Consider the following 19187-nt stretch of genomic DNA (forward strand, 5'->3'; position numbering starts at 1 on the left):
TAAAAAGTATTAACATTACAAAAAGTAATCAACTTTAAAAATTGAAGATATAAGTTATTAAAAATAAAGATGGAAGACAAAAGTTATTATGAGATATTACAAATATAAGTCATCAATAATAAAAATTACTAATTAAAATAAGTTTATGAAAGTTATGAGTAGTTAAATTTTTTTATCTATAAATACTAATTTGTATGATGTAATAAGTTTTGGAATTTGTAAACACTTACATATGCATGTTCAGTATTCCTAAGTTCACACTTCACATTCACGGGATAGTACAATATTTTCAGATGTCATTTCAATTCTAAATTTTACTTTTATTGCATTTTTCTCTAAATTCTTAATCTCCTTTCAATTTCCAATTTTCTTGAAACTCATCTAAAATCATATTAAATAGTATCTCAATATAAATTTAGATGATTCAACGTGAATACAAAAGTGCAATTCCAAAGTGTGTTTTCTAAGTCTTAAAAACTAAATGTACACTTCAAATTCGGAGTGTAACAAGAAGTGAAGATAAAGATAAAAGGAAAATAAAATTAAAAAAAATGAATGCACATACAAATATAATAATTTTTTTTCTTATATTTCTTACATATATATAACCTATTCTCTAGAATGGAATAAAGCAGAACGCTAGAAACAGGGATCTTGGAGAGCTTAATTGCAGTCAGGGGACCAGACTCATTTAGTGAAATCTGAAGAATATATTTAATACTTACCTATATCCTGTTTTCTAGGTTTGAATGATGCAGAATGCTAGAAAATGGTTCTAATCCAAGAATGCTAATTAAGATGAATTATTATTATTATTATTATTACCCGCACCTCTTAATGCCTCAACAGCCACCATAATGTCATCATCGTCTTGCAAACATGACATCGTGTCGTACATTATTCTCTTCTCATCAGTTTCAACGAGTTCTTCTTCATTGTTGTGTTTGGTGAAGTACCTCCACGACTCACTGTCACCCCCACCATTCACAGTTTCAATTGCACCCTCACTACTTGTTGTTCCTAAACTTTTGGTAATAATAAACTCATCTACGGTGGTTGGAGAGGGAGTAAATAGTTTCCATTGATTAACCCAATGTGGTTGGTTGAGACCATAGTGTTATTATTATTATTATTCATTTGCACAGTACTCTCGGGGAAGCACAATGTGGATGTTGGAGACTCTATGTCATCAGTGGCAAGCATCATAGCATACATGCTATGCACATGCATTAAATTTAATTTCTTTTTCAACTTTACATATCGATCGTAACATTACACGAGTGAATGCATATATCCAGGCAGGTTCATGTGACTAATTATTTATCTAATGATACTTTTAAGCTTCTTTCTGTTTATTTTCCTAATTTTATACTGTTTATAATTATATGTTCCATATGATTAACTTAATCGAGTCTTATGCATATGTAAAACTCATAAAGGAAATAGTAATATTCTTTTAGAATTTATATCGAAAAAAAATATTCTTTTAGAATTTTTTTAATGTGATATACTACTTTCTAAAACTAGTTTATTTTTTTTAATTTAAATTGAATTTATAAAATTTAACAACTGCCTTGAGTGAGAAAAGAATTCTTTGCGAACGCGAATTCCCAAATAAAAAAGATACTAATAAACAAGAAAATAAATAGATGACATTGTCGTACTTCAATGGAGCATTTCTGGAAATTTCATCCACACAGATAAAAACTAAAGAGGTAGTAAATACGAAAATTTATATCGAATTAAAGAGCTGCTGACAACTCGCCTAAAATAATTCATGTTGATTAAGAGTTATGGGTCCTCAGCTTTTATTTCCACCAATGTCATTTTTACATTTCTTTTTCCTCCATTATTATTGGAAAAAACAGTTTTCCTTTTTAACGTTCACAATCTAAACCTAGCCTTCCTTCGAAAAAATGAAAACATCTACTAAGAAGTTAAAGGAAATTTTTTAAGTCTAATTGAAATGATTATAGAATTTGATCCAATCATACAAGAACATATTTGTTGAATGAAAGACGATAAAATTCACAATCATTACCTTGAGCATAATATATAAAATGAGTTGATAAATCTATTAGTAGGCATAATCAAAACAAAAATTATAAAAAAAATTAAGGATGAAAAATATTATGCAATCATACTTGACTTTACTCTAGATATAAGTCATCAAGAGCAAATGTCTTTCGTATTAAGGTGTGTGCAGAAAAAATTCCTTGATATTAATCCTAGATCATTTTATACTCCTTGTGGTTGTCATAGTTTAAACTTAGTACTTTGTGATATGGTTAACTTTTGTTCTAAAGCTACATCTTTCTTTGGTGTGTTACAACGTGTATACACTTTATTTTCTTCTTCTACAAAAAGGTGAAAAATTTTACAAAATCATATACATAGCTTAACTCTTAAATCATTGTCACAAACAAGTTGGGAAAGCCGTATTGAAAGTGTGAAAGCTGTAAGATTTCAAACTTTACAAATAAGAGATACTTTATTTGAATTAGCTGAAGCTAGTGATGATCCTAAAATAAAAAGTGAAGTTGATTGTTTAGCAAATTATGAGTTTGAAAACTTTGAATTTTTGTTAGGCATGACTATTTGGTATGACATTTTATTTGCAGTTAACTTAGTAAGAATTTACAATCAAAAGATTTGTGCGATGAAGCTATTGACCAATTAAAAGGTCTTTTTTCATTTTTTGAAAAGTATAGAGAAAATGGATTTGAAAATGCATTGATTACTTATTGTACATAGTAGATAAAACAATTACCACACTTCAAAGTAGATTTGAACAATTTAAAATATATGAAGATATTTTTGGTTTTTTATTTAGTGTTAAAAAATTAAAGTTACTAAATTGTACACTTTTGAAAGAGAAATGCCTAAACCCTAAAAAATATTTGAAACATGATAATTTGTTGGATGTTGATAGATTAGATTTATTTTCAGAATTAAATATCTTAAAGAAAATTATAGGATTGGAAAGTGATAAACCAATTTACATTCTTAATTATATAAAAAGAATAAATTCTTTTCCAAATGCATATATAACTTATAGAATAATGTTAACGATACAGTATCAGTTGTTTCAGTTGAAAATTTTTTTTAAAGCTAAAAATAATAAAAACGTATTTAAGATTAACAATGTCTCAATAAAGATCGAAGGGATTCGAGTTATCGTCTATTGAAAAAGAAATGTTAAATGAAATTAATTACGATAATTTAATTGATAATTTTGCATCACAAAAAGCCCAAAAAATTAATTTTAAATAAAACAATGATAATTTTAATAAATTATTTTATGAGTAAATAAAATTCATCATTCTTAAATTTGCTTTTAGGCCTCTCAAATTCTTGAAGCGTCTCTCTGACGAGCACTTAATAATGTTGGAAAATGGCAAGGATGATTAATGGCACCCCACTTCAGTGCATGATTGCAGCAGCAAGAATTCAAAGCAAAAATGTACGTTGAATTGAAAATGAAACATAGTATGAAAGAAAATTCAACGTAGTATGAAAAAGCTGGCACACACAGGATAAGTTGGCAAGTTGAACATACCATAAAAAAAGAAATATTTAATAGATTTGGCTTTTACTCCTGTACAGAGAAATCTTGATAAAAAATAACTTGAGCAAAGAAACTGACAGTTGCTAAGGAGTTTTTGCCCAAGTTTGCAGTTATTTTGCCTCGGGCTATTTGAAGTTTGAATATTATAAATATTTACTTTAAAAGTGATTTAACGTGTAAGAATAAACTTTAAAGTATATTTGCTAGGAATTGGAGAAGTTATGGAAAAATCTTAAAACTTGTGTTTTAAAGTTGTTTCATCATGTGTTAAAGATAGTTTTTTCTTATGTCGGTATTAAGGTAGCAAATGCAAAATTAACTAATAACTATGCAAGCATTAGTTTTTCAAATTCAAAAATTTTTTAACTTTTATCTGTTACAACATATTATTATTGCATACTTTGAACAGGATGTTAAGCAGAGTAGCAACACATTTAAAATTTCTCATATTCTTTAGTTACAAAAAGGCAAAAAAAAAAAAAAAGTAAGATGGTAAAAATAAACTCGCCATGATACGATAATTAATCACTGAAGTAGCATTGGGTTACTAATTTTTTTAATTAGGCCACAACTAATTGAGACAGGTTATGCTTTGGTTGTGAAGTAAACATATGAGCTACTTCAATTACAATTTTAAACCTCCTTTATATTTGAATCAAGAATACTCTCAATTACTAAGCCCTGATTTGACTTCATTTCACTTCATCACTAATTCCAAATTTGAAAAACCAAGATACACCATCCATGTTGAGTTATGAAAATAGAAATAAACATGCTAATTCACATTAGGTGATGAGAAAACCCCCATAGAGTATTATATTCAATCTGAATCATGTCTTCTCCTCTCCTTATCTTTCTTGTGTCTCTTCCTGTCATCTGAATCACGCGAATGCCGCTTCTCATGTTTCTCTCGCTTCTCTTGCTTCCTATCCTCACGAGAAGGATGCTTCTCACACTTTTCACGTTTCTCCTCCTTCCTCTCCTCACGTCTTCTCTTTCTTCTACTTTCATCTTCTGAATCATCTTCAGTCTTTGGTGCTGGTTGATTTGGCATAGATACATTTTCCACCTCAGCTGGTGTGTCACTAAGTGAAAGCTTAGAAGAACCGGATTCTTCCCAAGGGCGTGGTTCTCTACAAAGTACAAACAGTAGGAAATGTAAGTAACAGAATATTGGTAGGGAAATCCTTGACAATAAACATGATTGCTGGCATAATAGTTTCGTTTAGTATGCAAACAAACTCAGTAGGTGAAGCATATTTTCAAGTGAATAAAATCTATTCAATAATTAAAAGATCTATTTTTCAAAAACAAATGTGGGACAAATTATACAGGGTACAACCAATCCACGTAATTGCCAATTGCAATTGCAAAAACAATGACAAACTAGGACAGTGAATTGGTAAACCCAGCATAAGCAACTGAATATCCATGTCCAAATGATCTTATTGCTAATCCACATTATGTCTAAATATAATGATCTTAATGTCCATATGACCAAAAGCAAACCCATCAAGTTATTCTTAATCCAATCATTTTTTTTATGATTCACATGTCTTATAAGGAGTATTTTGGCCATATTCATAAAAGCTAGTATAAGGAAGGAGGAGAATTGGACATCTTGTACGTGAAATTTGCAAGATTATTCATCTACAAGTGACTCAATATTAAGATTGGATAGGCTTGGATACCATATTAAAAATAAACCGGGTCTAACTCACACCCAAAAGCCTCCCCAAGTCTTAAAAGAAGTATTTTAGTCATATTCCTAGCCAATGTGGGACATCCTAACATTTTTTTCATGAACTAAATAAACCAAAAACTTAAAAATGTTAGGTGAAGACACATGAACGATTTTAAATCATATTTCTAACAATGTACTAAAAATCAGAAACAACTGAAACAGAAAATAGAAAAAAATTAAAGTAAATATAAAGAAAATCAAATCTACTTTATTGCCATAAAATATGTTCTTTCCTAGTCACTTTACCTTGCAAAACCAAGACCTTGAACCCTTGCAGCTTCAGCATGACCTGCACCTAAGTCCTCTGCTGTAGACCCCCGCTTTACCAGTTCTGAAAACTCATGTTTATCAAGACGGTTACCTTGAGGATGGTTAGAACGCTTGGGAGCTAAGCCAAGAGCTTCCCTCATTGCCTGCTCCTCTTCTTCCTTAATTCTTTTTATCTCTTCTTTTGCAGCCTCCATTTCTGCATTTTGGGACTTTTTATCCCTGGTATACCAGAAAAGATCTTTCCCTGTTGAATTAAAAGAGGAGATTCAATGATGCTCTTTTGCTCTTTTACTAAGATAATAACAGAGTGTGTACTGCAAGAAAATTAGATCAATGAACTACACTAATGAAAGAGAAAGGTATATAATAAATACAATAAGAAGAGGTACTGTCCTCTATACAGATTCAAAACTGAGAGATGGAACCATGTCATGGTAATAAACAAACAAAAAATAATGGAAAATAAAATGGTTTAAATATGAAGTTTCCTACCTTTCCAGCTATAAAGTGATTTTCATTAAATTTTTGAGTGTGGCCCAATAAGTAACCAGACTCAAAAAAGTCCAAGTGCAACCAAATAAGGATCTTCCAGGATGATTGGTGTTGAATGTAAAGGAACAAGGCATATAGACCAGGGACCACTGTCCAACACTGACCCTGGTGGAGGAAGCAGGATATTAGGGTGAACAATTTAGGCCCCAGACAAACCTTTGTAGCAGTTAGGTCAAGGATTAAATCTTTGTAGCAGTTAGGTTTAGGTGTATCGGTATTAAGGTGTTAGAGAAGTGAACTTCGAATTAAAAAGTTGAAATTTGGCCTAGATTTGGGATTAAATTTGTTCCACATAGAAGACACTTTTATCAGATCTTTCCAATAGCTTCAAATTTCATGTTCTATTTAAACAACCTATTTCACTGGATTTTGTAAACCAAAGACTGACCAGTCAACATTTTGATTAACTCAAACAAAGAATAAGACAAGATTAAGTTTGAACAGTTAACTGAAACACAAGATCATGAAGACTATAAACAAAAAATAGTTTGAATAACAATGTTGGAAAAATTATCATAAGGGAATTTTGGTGGTTCCTGTCGAAATATCTCCTTCTTTTTTCTTTTTGCATTAGACAAAATCCATATAAACATTGTAGAAGGCTATCAGCTTCCATAATGTCCTACACAAGAGGGGAGGTAGAACAATAGACTCTATGGATCTAAATAACAGAACAATGGGATGTTCTCTCAATTTTAGTCGGACAGTATCCTATTTAAAATCAAAGTGGAACCCAAGCTCTTCAAACGAAAAACATCAACTTCGGTATAGCAAAGTGTTTCACGATTCCATTAGTCAATTCAAAGCATAAACCTACAAATACCAATTAGAGGCATGTTATGGGTCCCCCAAAATAATAACCAGAACAAAACATGCCGAGGGCAGCCATATTCCCCAGGCATCATGATCCAATGTCTGCTAATGTAACTAAGCAATGTTTTGCCTCCATGCCAAATGCAAGATTATGAAAACAACATATGACATTTTGAATGAAGAAAGAGAATGCTGAGCTGAAATAAAGAATCAACTTTACCTTTCTGCCATCTTCCAACCGGAGCCTTGATACTGTGACCAAGATAGTTCTCCCTATGCTTATCAACTTTCACATCCTCCCAAGTGAATTCTGGCCATCAAGAGTAAAACACGTTCATCGATATCATACATAAATCATTGAAGTTATATACAAAAGTTTTTTACTCCTAAGCATGAATTTTGTGAAAATCATAATTCTAGGGTTCAACATGACCAACTCATACAGAATAAAAATAAAAAGACAAAACCCCAATTTGCAGAAACCGTCCATCACACCAATTTCAATAAAAAATTTATGAAATTGGATCACAGAGAGGAAATTGCTAGTTTCAATTTGACAAATTCCGAAACGATTCAATACCCAAAAGAGAGAGAAAGAGAAATTTTGGGAAATAGCGAGAAATTGAACATGACTTACGATCTCGACCGCCACGAACGCCACCTCTTGTTGGATGATACATGTCTGCGCTTAATCACTGCGTTTTTCCTTCGTCTGTTCAAAAAGATTTAGCCTTTCGGTCTTTCACCGCCTCAATCTATTATGCAATGAAATAATCATGTTTAAAGCGCGTTTGTTTGCTTCGTATTATTAGGAATTTAGGTTGGTATATTTATATTTTCTTCTCCTTGAGTTTTAAAAATTGTTTGCAAAATATGTAGTTTTGAAAAATTAAAAATTGTTTCATTGGTATATTTTAAAAAAAAATAAAAAATAAAAAATACATCATATTTATTTTTAATTTGAATCCAAATCTCTGTGTACAACAAAGACTCAAATAACAAAAATAAGTAATATTATGTATAAGAACTTAAAATATTATTTTACTCCTTTTTATATATATATATATATATATATATATATATATCACTCATGTGGTTAGTGTTTGTTTTAATACTTTTACGGGTGAAGTTTAGTATCCGGTAAAGAGAGAGGAATTCAAGTTAAAGTATGGAGGTGAATTCTAAGGTGAGAGGTAAAAAAAAGTCCCTCATCCACCTAAAATTAATCGTTGATATATTATCAAAATAAATAGACGATTAAGATGAAATACAATTAACCATTCATTTATTTAGATGATACATCTTGTTCTTGTATGCTTGTTAAACTTTTTTTTTTTTTTAATGTTGATGAAATAGCAGAGTTAGGGCATGGAAGTCAAGGAAATCAGGATACCACCCATGTAACCCTTCAGAAATTTAGTTATATTGCATGATTCAAGGATACAAGGGAATGGTCTTACTTCATTAGAAATTCAAAAGAAAAACAAGGCTAAACACAAGGTCGTTTACAGGGAAGAGTGCAACTATATTGCATTTGGCAGTATGATTAATACTCACATAGGTTGAAAACCTTGAAGGAATAAGGACACGTGATAAAAGTTATGATCATATGACTACCATGAAAAATAGATGGCTGACAAATTAGTTGACAATAAGAAATAAAAAAGCAAATACTATCAATTAATGGAACCACCCAAAACATAAGGACAAGGCTATTATTAGGCTATTATATTTGTGTCTAGAAGGATGGCAAAAGAAAAATTGGAAGACAAATTCGCTGAACATTTCGAAAACTTACGAGAAGATGCTAATTTTAAATTTATTTTTATTCTTGTTTTGCGATTTTACAAGTCTGGTTAGAAAAGGAAGTCCTTATTATACCATTCATAGGCCACAAGTTATAATGTTTTTTAGTTTAGGAGAGGACTCGTGAGCACTGACAAGCTTTTTTGGAAAGACACAGAAGAGCTAAAGCAATAAGAAAAACAAAAATGCATCGTGAACAATCAAATTTTCAAATTTACAATTCATTTCCCATGACTTAGCCAACAGAAATGACTCAAGGTTATCAATTCTAATGGATTTCAAAATTATCAATTCACCGAATCATTAAAGTCCTAATATGTCAATTCATTAAAATCATATCCTTTGAGATTAGGATACGATAATGGGCTACTCGTTCTCTTTTTATCCTCTTTTTTTTTTCAATGTATATTCAATGTGAACTGTCAAATATTCATTGAATGAAACTTTAAAGAGACGGATGAAAAAAAAAAAATAACTAATGAAGATTCAACAAATGAAGGGGCATCTTTTGCTAGCCTCAACATAAGCTAATATTTCCTCTCTTTTTGTTGTTATTTTTACTCATGTGCTTTCCTTTCCCTGATTTCCTACAAAATTCTTGTAATCTAAGGTCTTGGGAGCAGTGATCTTCATTCTTAACACAATACTTGAGCAAGTGAGTGGAATGGGTGCATTTTTTTGGATTCCATCTCCTAACTCATGATGATACCTGACTAGAGTTACGAGGACCTAGCAAGTCATCACAATTTGTTTCCTCACACAGGCACTCATGAGGGTTGGCATAGAAATAGTCCTCTTCCTTTGGCTTATCTAATATAACTCTTCGCCGAGTTGGCTGAGCAATTCTCTTCTCGTGAACCCGTCTCACAGCATCTGCAAACTCAATCCATGAAAGGGTTCCATTCTGATGCATATCAACCAATTCTACCACCTTTTTTCGATCCAATAAGATGGTCTTTTTAAAACCAGAATACCTGTGCACAAACTAATCTCAGTAAGAAACTTTCCACAAACATTCAAGTAAAATCAAACAGAATTGCTAGTAAGAGAAATGCAAGTGAAGCACTCTCTATCTTAAAAACACTTTACTATTAATTGAAATTTATTGGAAATCAAAATTTTGAGGGTCTCACTTCTTATTTAATGTGTTGCACTCGTAATTTTGTAATTTTCAATAAATTTTAACCAGTAGTAGAAAAATGTGTTAAAAAGAGTATATATATTAGAGTGTTACTAGCACTCCTCTGCTAGCAATACACTTGATGAATTTCTTATGATTATGGATCCCACTGATAGTGAGTTTGAATTGGCAGTGAAGACCCAAAAATCGCGTAAAATACGTGAAAATCTGGAAGCAACAATGAGTTGCTTTGCTTAAATTAATCGATTCAACATACACACTGAATCAGTGGCACCCATTCTATTTGGGACAAACATGAAATTATATTTGTTTTGATAGAACGTGTCATTGTGTCAACTAGCATTCCTCAAAATCAATTTTCAACCTGCAAGGTAAATACATACCTACGATGACCTTCCACTAGTTTTGCCATGTTCCCATCATAGGTAGGAACAAATGCATTACTGGCTGCTGAAACCATAAAATCCAAGGCTGCCATCTGCGATGAATGATTCTGGAACTGCTGCAAATCATCCCAGGTTAGCAATGTTTCCTTTTTCACCTAAAATTGCAAAAAAGAAAAGTCAGATGCTGCCATGCAGAATAATTTTAAAGAGCAGAAATGAGGATCACAGGGAGAAAATGCATAATTTAGATCAGGTCCAACCACTGAGAGCTAGAACAATTCTTAACCATGGTTTTCAAAAGGTTTTTAGCAGAATCTGCCCTGTGCCTATGTGATACAAAATGTACAATTGTACATGGACAATTTTTCATAATCCCCAGAAATCTATTAGTATTTGTCACAATCTATGAAGCACGGACTCTAACATGGACACCAGACAACACGGCTAATGTCTAAAATCTAGGACATGGGAACACCACATACACACACAGTAAGAGAATCTCTAATGAAATGAAATATGAGTAACATATAACAAAATATCTAAATTGATGGTATATACATCTTTGTAAACCAACCTTCAACGTTTTTTCAAGTGTATGAGTTGTGTAAAGGTGAGAGCTTACATGTTCAAGCCAACAAAAATTAATTTTAAAATTAGACACTTAATAAGAAGTGTCGGACAAGTGTCAAACAACTGTCAAACAACTGTCAGGGTGTGTCGGTGTCACAAACGTGTCCAACACGGTAACATGGCAAACAAGAGAGGTGTCCGTGCTTCATTGGTCACAATTATTGAGCATCAGTAATCAGCACCATTTTTAGAAGTTCCAAACAATAAACAGAAAAGTGGTAGGAAAAATTACAATGCCAATGAAAACTCACAATTCGTGGAAATAAAGCTCTCAATTGTGCAAGTCTACGTTCACCACCATAAATCTCACCAGCTGCAATATAGATCTGTGTCTCCCTACCAAAACCTAAGGCTCGCAAAACTAAGGCTGCCTCCTCTGGTGTCAAAGGACATAGACCCTGTGATCTCCTCTCATCAGAAATTATCTCCTTTTCTCTCCACCAAGGGAAAGCATATCTGAAATACAGAAGCAAAATCAACATTCTGTGGCTCATAGCAAAAATTCTTACAACAAAAACTCTTCATTAAGTGTGACAAAATACTCCAAATCCAACCAGAAGGAGCCTCTATCAGCAAAAGTAACTAGCATCTACCATCAATCCCTACCTATAATATGCTTATTTTTCATCTCAAATCCAATAGGAGACATAAATAACTACTTCAAATCAATGGTAATTTAGCTATGACAGGGAAAAAAATGATATCCATTTGTATCTTCCCTAGCAATTTTGAGATAAGAAGCATCTATCTCTCAATTAATGATATAAGCAAGAATGACTTAAAACCCAATATATAGAGCCAAACAAGAAACATAAAATACCTCAGCTGCTTGAGCTCTTCAGCTTCTTTATCAGTGCAACCGTAAGTACAACCTGAGAAAGCCAACATGTCCATCTCATATCTCAGATGCAACGCCACAAAAGGTCCCTTCTCATGAAGCATCTGAATCAATTTGTGCCCCAAATTCTCAATTTGAGGAGTGAATTTAAGTGCCTGGTAATTGACACGACACCTGAGTTTCTGTAAATAAAGTGGAAGACCATTGTTTGCTAGACGGGTATCAGTTTTGTTGAAGTGTAACACCTTATGTTTTCCAAAAAGTGGTAAAATCTGCAGTAGGAATTAACAGCATTAGATTAAACTCATAATATGTACTGGTCATAAAAAAGTAGTTATTTTCTTAATTCTGTGCACTCAATGAAGTGCTACTTTTGGTTTGATACCTACTTTGGTATAGCTACATCAGAAACAACTCAGTCTACTTTATAAATAGTAAACACAAGAAAAGCAACTTAAAGTAGTACTTTTGGTTTTCTTATTATTTCAATATAATTGAAGAGTTGAAATGTTCCACTTCAATGCTAATATATTTCTTAATATAACATAACCAATAGACTCCATTTTCTACAACATCAGACATTTCTTCTCCTGCATTGCACATTTACCTCTCCAGTCATTTCCTTTTTGATGAACAGATATGAGATATTAAGGAAGAACACTAATGAACTTAATAATTTTCCGAATTTGAAATTGAGCCAATAACTGTTAGCCCAGATGAGGAAACAATTGACAACTCAGAGGGGGAGGGCTGAGGAGTGTCCACTAGAAAAGATAAAAATACAAGTACTTCAGACAATAAAATCAAATCAGTACAAACTCATGGTTATTTACAGGGGAAAACATTCAAAGTAAGTCATCTATAATAGCCTAATTAAAAGAATTTTTTAACCATTATCCCAATTAACTCTCCACCATGGATAGGTACAGACAGTAAAGAGGCATTTCGATGACAAGACAAATGAAAAATTATACTGTACTCCCTATTTATATATTAATATTACAAGTTCTCACAGCATTTTAGTCTAGGTGCATCACATAACAAGATCAAAAGTAACCAAATAAAAAAATTAAGAATTAGTAAGGCATGATTTAGAAATCCATAATTATAGACTAGTGGCAATAATAATGCCGAAGTCCCAATCAATTTGCAAAAGGACAAAATTACTGACACATACAATCCATCCTACCTTCATGTCTACTAAATAATAAGTCAACCATTACATGCCATACAATCATAAAAGTTGAGAAAAGCTCCAAGACCTTCTCAAAAAGCATCAACAATGTACCAATTTAGAGGGGAACTACACCCTCATATCATAATACTGACAAATTAAATAATCCATGCTGCCCTAAAACTACATATTTCGAATACATAAAAATAAAGGTTTAGAATCATAATCACAATATCAAAACTTAAGTTGCATTTTGCATAGTATAGTTTTTGTTTTTTGCTCGCATGAAATAAAACTAATAAAATCTGCACACCTGCTCCAAGTAATATATTTCATTTGACCAGCTAACAGGAGGCATCTCCAAGGTGGCGTATCCATGTTTGCTACTGAACTTTTTGGGCACTCTTTTTACTATCCGAACTTCATCTCTTAAAGAATAAATGAAATGCTTCACATCAAAAATGTCCTCAAAATTGCTGCAAAAAGAAAACTAAAAAACTTAAAATGACGAGGAGGCCAAATTAGAGGATACTAAAGTTTTTCCAGAACAAAGTATATACCTAGGGTCTGCCCAAAATGATGTCTTATCAAGCTCTGGAACAACCAATGTGAGATTCAAAAATCGAGCAACTGTCACCATATCACAAATCTGAAATATTGTACCTCTAAATGAGTATTTATGCTTGTCATACAATAAAAACAGAAAAATGGCAGAATAGGAAGTACAAACCGCAGCACGCATTTGATTCAAGCCCCCATTGCAGGAAACTCTTAGAAAACCATTACTTGTATAATTTCCTGTAATGTTTCGGGTCAAAAGACTTTAACATATACCAAAATGTGTTAGAAAACACAAGTAAAAACACCTAACATATCCTATCTATTAAACCTAAACATTTGCAAGTATTGCTTTATATTAGTCATATTATACCCATTCACAATCATTTTAACAATGTAAAGCACACAATGGAAATCAAAAGATGGTGCCCAACAACAGCAAACAATTTTGGTCCAGAATTCAGGAAATTATCAATATTAATATCCAAAACAAAACGCACAAGCAAACTATCTCAAGCAAGCAGTTTCAAATAAATCAAACATATAAAATAGTTATAAAAGAAGTTCTATAGAAGGACAACACATAAAATGTATGAGAGGAGATCTTTTTGTAATATTTAGAGATAATTACCTCTTATTTCAACGTAGAAAGGTACATGTAAAACAACCATGCACATATGCATGTCTTAAAAGAATAATTGGGATGAAGCAGTAGACCCTATGTTATAGTCATATTTGCTTTCCATTTAGGTCCCTCCTGCTACCCCTAACCAAAACTGAATGGGACCACAAATCAGTATAAAGCAGCTCTTCTTGCAGGAAATCCCCAAAACATGATAAAATATCAAATTAATGTCGGCTTTCAGAATTCAGTAAGATTTGATCTTATCTTAGTTTGAAATTCTAATGCTCTCGTCATACATCCCCAACTTATAATGGCCCAAAGGCCACTAGAAAACCGACTAATGAATACCAGTTAACAAACATAAATCAATACATCATTGATGCTCCAAAGAGATTTCACAATCCACAAATCTAACAGAATTTGCACCTACTTTTAGTTAATGACAACCATAAGGACCATAACCGTCTAACAACAAAAATAACACATGGCCAATAATACACGTGAATTTCGTTGCTCAATTATATTTTATCCAATGTTTACAACTACAAATTCTTCATTTAAGAAATCAATTATATTTTATCCAATGTTGGATTACAACTACAAATTCTTCATTTAAGCAAAAAATTTAGCAGTAAGACAAGTATTCAGTAATGAAACTAACTTGGCGGAAGAAAAACAGGAGGCGATTGAGCAACCCCATTATCCTCTTGTATTGGAAGCTGAACTTGGGTTATGTGATATATACCATTAGTAATCCCAGAAATCAAATGTGAATGCCATAGTTCACTCACTGTCACTAACTGAACCAGACACGTCCACACCACAATGCTTGAGCACACACGAATGAACCAAATCCTCAAACGTGTCCTAGGAATCACGGGACTCTGAAGTTTATCACACCTCACTTGTATACCCTCTGATCTAACCTCCATTTCTCGGCCACACACCTCATTGCCGCTTCATCGAACCTTAAAACCTTCACACAGTATAACACAAAGATACAACGATAAATAAATAACTTCATTAATTAATGCACATTATAACAATGCAAAATTCGCAAACCCATGAATCCCTACCTCGGGCACAAACAATGCAACAAAGTGAATGAATCTTTAGGAGAAATTGAAACCAACCCAGAATTGGATTTGATGCAAGTTATCGTGGGGGAGGCTCAAAAAAGGATATTTTTGCTCAAACAGAGAGCTCTTAAAGAATCAATGGCCAAAAATTTTAAAAAGAAAGAAAAAAGAGTTATAGAGAAAGATTGGAATAGCAAGAAGACACAGAGATCCAAGAACAAGGGAGTGAAGGGATAGGATCAAATCTCAACGACAAACAAACGGTCTTGCAATGCATTTCTGGATTCCCTTTTCTGGGAAAATTTTGTTTTTTCCTTTCTTTTTTTCTTTGCCTTTTCTATCCCACACCACGATTTCGCCAATCTCAATGGAAGTTTTCTCGCTCTTTTCCACAGTAAAAAATGTTCTCTTTCTCTCTATCCGATTCTGATTTTCTCGCTTTACACTAAGTTTTAAAATAAAATGAGTATAACTACGACCAGGTCAGTTACCGTACTAGTAGTATTTCTCATGAAAAATGATGCAGTCAAAATGGATATGGATAACTAACAAAAAAAATGGGGAAAATTAAAAAAATAATCGTAAGATTATTAGAAGAGAAAAAAAATTACAGTGTAAAATTTTACCCGATCATTTAATTATAATTTATTATAAATTTATTAACTTTTAAGACAATTATCTTAAAATAATTTAAATAGTAATTTATAATTAAATGAGAATATATATCAACATTAAACACTTCTTATAATTTTAATAATTTCTTAGCCTACAATGAACATTCTAGAGTATACAGTATTTATTATTCATTAATTATTTAGATAAAACAGAACCTTTTATGGGCTTAATTTCTTTTTTCATTAACTTTTTTAGATGTTCGTTTTAGTCCTTTAAATATAATTTTTGAAAGTTAAAGTTCCTAACTTTTGTTCCATTACCACTTTTAGTCTTTTTCATTTGTCTGTCATTAAAGGCTTAGGTGTGCATATACGTGTAGTCTTGCGATATGGAAAAAATGGTGAGGTGGTACATGATAGGTTGACATTAACATTTATTTAATATGTTCTTTTAGTTCTTATAATACTTGGTTTTAATTTATGAGTGTGATTCACAAAATAAACAGTTTTTTATGTAATATAAAATAATTATTATTAAATAATATAGCTGTATAACAAATTTTTTATTGAATTATTTGCTTTGACATATAATAAGTAAAATACTAAAAAAATAATTCAATTTAATAAAAGTAAGATAACATGTGTTACGCTTAAGAAAATAATTATTATTGTTATAAGGAATTATAAATATATGTAAATTGTTGAAATAGATATATAATTCTTCAATTATTTTTTATATGTCTCAAACACCTTATCAAACAAAATAAAGATAAAAATAATTCAGTCAAGTATACATGTAAAATATCATGAATAATATTATCAACATATATAATGTATGTATAATTAATATATGATTTCAAAAATATTTGAAGAACTATATTTTAAATTGTAACAAAATAAAAACCTTCATTGTAGTATATTTCTTCTAATAAATATGTGTAAATTTTTTTTTCTAATCATGATATTAGTACGAAGTAATTTTTAAGTAATTAATCTTTTTCAGAGACAAAGATTAATGTTATATTTTTCAGTTAATTTGAAATCACAAATTAATGTTAAAAGTTAAATAAATTAATAAATAAATAAATAAATAAAATGGTAATAAATTTTGCTATGGTTGAAATCATGTAGTCATCAAAGCTTGAAAGGGGAAAATGGAAGAACTAGCTTTCATCTCCTTTATATTTTGAATACCAAACCTAGCAGAATGGCTATAAAGACTAAAATACATTAAATAAAATTAGAAGTTATGTGTGCATTGATATTCATTTTCAAAAAATAAAAAATGGCGCAATATGGAATAGAAAATTGAAAAAGTGCAAGCTAAGAGAAAAAGGTTCATTTACATCACATTTTAATGGTTTTAATTATATTAGTAGTTAAAACAAATGATAAACCTTTTATATATTTATTTATTTATTATTATTATCTTAATTTAAACTATCTGAAGAATGTGTATTATTATATTGAATAAATTCAAAAATTGATGACAAATATTATTTATTTTCAAACTTCATTGTTCTCCTTTTTTTTTATAAAATTAGATTAGCCAATCAAATACTTTGATAAATAAAATAAAATATTTAATTATAAATGGGATCAATTTTTTTAATAAAAGGCATTAAAGTATTTGAATTTTTATGTTTAAACATCACTTTACTGTTTATTTTTGTTTGATAGAAAAAGTAAGAAAAATCTCATAACATAATTAAATAATATACAATTTAAAATAAATTTACTATATCTAAAATACTTACCAATTCAAGACACATATAAGTAAATTTTTGTGTAATGTTTTCTTTCAAAAGATGTTCCTATATTTGTCATTGTATCTTTATATTTTGTAATGACTCTATGGAAATAAAGTATAATCATGATTGGTTAGATGGATTACTTATCTATCATTAACATTTGATAATAAAACATATATTTTAGTTTTAAAATAAGTAAATTGTTTTATATTTCAGAGGTTAAATTAATATTAGTTTTAATTTTTTTTTACTCAATTAATGTCTATTAATACACACGTATATTTGGACATTAAAGGTATGTTTTTAATTTTTAAATGTAAGGTAAAAAGTTACATATTTCAGATGTTAAATATTAATTTTAATTCTTTTCCCTCAATTAATGTCTATTAATACACATATATATTTGGGCATTAATGGTATGTGTTTTAAAAATTTTAAAATGTAATGTAAAAAGCTCCATATTTGAGATGTTAAGAGTATTTTTAAGGAAATTTTTTTAAATAGGTTTCTTGAGTTATAGTACCATGTCATTATAAGAAATCTATATTGTTCCAATGGTAAGAAACTTCAAAACATTCGCTTATATATTTTTTTTTATTTTCACTTTATTATGGTTTAATTATAGTGTTATTAAATGTCAAATAAATATTATTTTTTATTACTAAGAAACAGTTTCTTGCAAAATATACAAATCTTATTTTTGAGAAACTTCCCTTGCCACATAGATTTATTCCAATAGAAAAGAAACGGTAAGAAACAAATTTTTCACTTAAGAAATCCTTCAAGAAAATTCCATTAGAGATGCTCTAAATATTAATTTTATTTTTTTTCCACTCAATTAGTGTTTAATGCACATGTATTGATATTTTTTTCATTCATTACTCATCAAAGGTGCAATAAAAATTTCTAAAAAAGTCTCCACCTACTTACTTTGACATATAAAAGAGATAAAGATAAAGCTATTGCGGGTAAAGTTAATTATTGCCAAAAAAAATTAAAAAAAGAGAATTCATTTTTTTATTCATAAGGATCATCGCAGTATGTCACTAGCAGGTCTTACCGCATGACCTTGCTCGCCTTGGTCAGTCTACAACAAGCAGACGACGAGTCTTTCAGAAAATTCATGGACAGATTAGGGCACAGCTGTCCAGATCTGAAATCTCAACCCCGAGGTAGCGTTGCATTCCATGCTCCTCGCACTATGCACCGACAAGTTCGCAGATAGTTTGTGCAAAAAACCACCTAGTAGCATGGACGAGCTACACCAATGAGCCGAGGGCTACATCTAGATGAAAGAAATGCCCAAATTTTGGAATGAAGTCTTCCAAGTTGAACAGAAGCACGACAAGCACAAAGCAAACACTAAGGCCGACTTGCACAAGTCGAACAAGAGGCACAAGCCAGACAAGTGCCAGCCTCTCTTCAAAGGGCTCAAGTATGAGCGTTACACACCTCTGATGCCCAATCATACCATGATTCTCGAGGAAGCCTGCAACCTAGAGGTACCCATCCGGCTACCCCAGATGAAACCTCCTAGGTCGAGGTCAGATGCAATCAAGTACTGTAGGTATCACCATGGTATTGGTCATAACACTGAAGATTGCTGGGTCCTAAAGGACAAGATCAGATAACTTATAC

The 19187-nt window shown here is 31.2% G+C and overlaps 2 protein-coding genes across 3 annotated transcripts; both read right to left on the reverse strand.

Annotated features, from left to right (window-relative positions):
* Nucleotides 1-4235: 4235 nt before the first annotated feature.
* Nucleotides 4236-7756, reverse strand: LOC114411600 (multiple myeloma tumor-associated protein 2 homolog). The gene is made up of 4 exons (XM_028375228.1): nt 7585-7756; nt 7168-7257; nt 5559-5826; nt 4236-4701 (listed from the first exon to the last, which is right to left on the reverse strand). The coding sequence occupies exons 1-4, from the start codon at nt 7625-7627 to the stop codon at nt 4389-4391; spliced, it is 714 nt and encodes a 237-aa protein (XP_028231029.1). The 5' UTR covers nt 7628-7756; the 3' UTR covers nt 4236-4388.
* A 1246-nt stretch (nt 7757-9002) lies between these two features.
* LOC114411580 (rhamnogalacturonan I rhamnosyltransferase 1-like) lies at nt 9003-15621 on the reverse strand. Of its 2 annotated transcripts, none has more exons than XM_028375220.1 (9): nt 15182-15621; nt 14767-15081; nt 13653-13720; nt 13483-13571; nt 13236-13398; nt 11731-12020; nt 11162-11366; nt 10278-10435; nt 9003-9727 (listed from the first exon to the last, which is right to left on the reverse strand). In XM_028375220.1, exons 2-9 carry the CDS (start codon nt 15035-15037, stop codon nt 9451-9453), a joined length of 1521 nt encoding a protein of 506 aa, XP_028231021.1. In that variant the 5' UTR covers nt 15038-15081; nt 15182-15621; the 3' UTR covers nt 9003-9450. The 2 variants fall into 2 exon arrangements, with proteins under 2 accessions (XP_028231021.1, XP_028231025.1); XM_028375224.1 differs by lacking the exon at nt 15182-15621 and adding an exon at nt 14112-14256 and having other exon boundaries at nt 14767-14864.
* Between the last annotated feature and the right edge of the window lie 3566 nt (nt 15622-19187).

The sequence above is a fragment of the Glycine soja genome, chromosome 1 (genome assembly GCF_004193775.1).
Source record: "Glycine soja cultivar W05 chromosome 1, ASM419377v2, whole genome shotgun sequence".
In the NCBI taxonomy this organism is placed as follows: Eukaryota; Viridiplantae; Streptophyta; class Magnoliopsida; order Fabales; family Fabaceae; genus Glycine; species Glycine soja.